The 1,683-nt window shown below is 50.0% G+C and overlaps 1 protein-coding gene across 1 annotated transcript in view; it reads right to left on the reverse strand.

The window, feature by feature from the left end:
• Ankrd52 (ankyrin repeat domain 52) overlaps window positions 1-1,683 on the reverse strand; it is an 18,395-nt gene that overhangs the window by 7,245 nt on the left and 9,467 nt on the right. The window contains exons 16-17 of the mRNA XM_029542024.1: window positions 493-604; window positions 191-296 (exon numbers count right to left, since the gene is read on the reverse strand). Of these exons, the coding sequence (XP_029397884.1) occupies window positions 191-296; window positions 493-604 (218 nt within the window). The remainder of the gene's footprint in view (window positions 1-190; window positions 297-492; window positions 605-1,683) is intronic.

A 1,683-nucleotide genomic window follows, 5' to 3' on the forward strand; every position in this document is an offset into this window, starting at 1 on the left:
GAAGGGGATCAGCTCCATCAAGTTGTCCTCAGATCTTCACACGACACATGGTACTGACCTGCCCACACACACCATTATGGTACACACAATCATACAAAAAAAAAAAAAAAAAAAAAAAAACATGAAAACTATTCTTCTAAAAGAGCAGATGCAAAGACAGGGCGCCAGCATGCCTGGGGAGTGTCACGTCAGAACCAGAAGGAAGAGGAGGACGCTGGACTCACAGCTAAGTGCAAAGGGCTGACTGGGACTGTACTCTCCACATCCTCCAGGCAGTTAAAGGACATTTCTAAGAGCTGCAATGAACAGGAAAGTACATGTTGAGGTTCCGGAACTTCTAAGACATGGGCCCCTGCCACACTCACAGTAATCCCTTAATCACCCAATTCAACTGTACCTGCCCGAGGTTGTGATCACAAACCTGGAGGTTGTGATCCCGCCTCCAGCCCTGTCCTTGCTCCATACCCCCCAGGCCAAGTCTCCTGTACATACCAGTTCGAGGTTCTGTCTGTTGCCGTAGGCGGCTGCATAGTGCACGGCTGTGTAGCCCTGCCTGTCCCGCAGGGAGGGGTCTGCACCATTATCCAACAAGAACTCCAGACAGCTGGGGAGTCAGAGACAGACTGTGAGGCTGGGATAGGCAGCGAAGGTACAGCTCTGGGAGGGGCAGAGGACAGGGACAAGGGAGGCTGGCAGGCCACCTTCTGCTCTATAGTATATCTAAATTCTATTCTCCAACCAATTCTATTCTCTGGCCACACCTGGGCCCCCATCTCCAATGCCATCCTCCATCCTCTGGACCCTCGTGGCTCCCAGCCTTGCTGGTAGGTGGATATGGTCGTTCCTGCCTCCAAGCTCAGCAAGCCTTGCCTAGCAGGCCTGCTGCTTCCCACATGGCTGCAAACTCAGCCCGAGCTGCTCTCATCTCCTCTCCAGGGCCCTCCTGACTGCCTGCCCGCCCTGCTGGTTCTCTTCTCAGCACCTCAGTGTTCTTTGTATGCCTTGTTATAACACAGGCTCCCATGACATCCAGCATTTACCATGTACTGATGCTGTATGCTAAGCATCTCATGTCTGTTTAACTATAATTATTCTCAGAGCTAGATGTAGTTTGATCCCTTCCAGCACTGAGAAAACTGAAGCAGGGGGCATAAAGGACCTTTCCAAAGTCGCAGAGCTGAGCCTTTCTGAAGTTTTTCTTTTGGTCTGTGTAGCCCTGGCCCTCACTATATGGACCAGGCTAATCCCAAACTCACAGAGATCCATCTGCCTCTGCATCCCGAGTGCTAGAATTAAGGGGATACCACTATTCCTGGCTTTCTTGTTTGCTTTTTGACACAGTCTCTAGTAACCCAGGCTGGCTGTAAAGTCACATTGTAATGAAGAATGAATTCCAATTCCTGTCTCTGTCTCCTGAGGATTGAAGGTCTGTGACACCACACCTGCCTTTTTTTTTTTTTTTTAAATACAGGGTCTCATTATATAGCTGTGGCTGTCCTGGAACTATACATGTAGACCAGGCTGTGGCTGTCCTGGAACTATACATGTAGACCAGGCTGTGGCTGTCCTGGAACTATACATGTAGACCAGGCTGTGACTGTCCTGGAACTATACATACAGACCAGGCTGTGACTGTCCTGGAACTATACATGTAGACCAGGCTGTGGCTGTCCTGGAACTATA

The sequence above is a fragment of the Mus pahari genome, chromosome 9, assembly GCF_900095145.1.
Source record: "Mus pahari chromosome 9, PAHARI_EIJ_v1.1, whole genome shotgun sequence".
Lineage (NCBI taxonomy): Eukaryota > Metazoa > Chordata > Mammalia > Rodentia > Muridae > Mus > Mus pahari.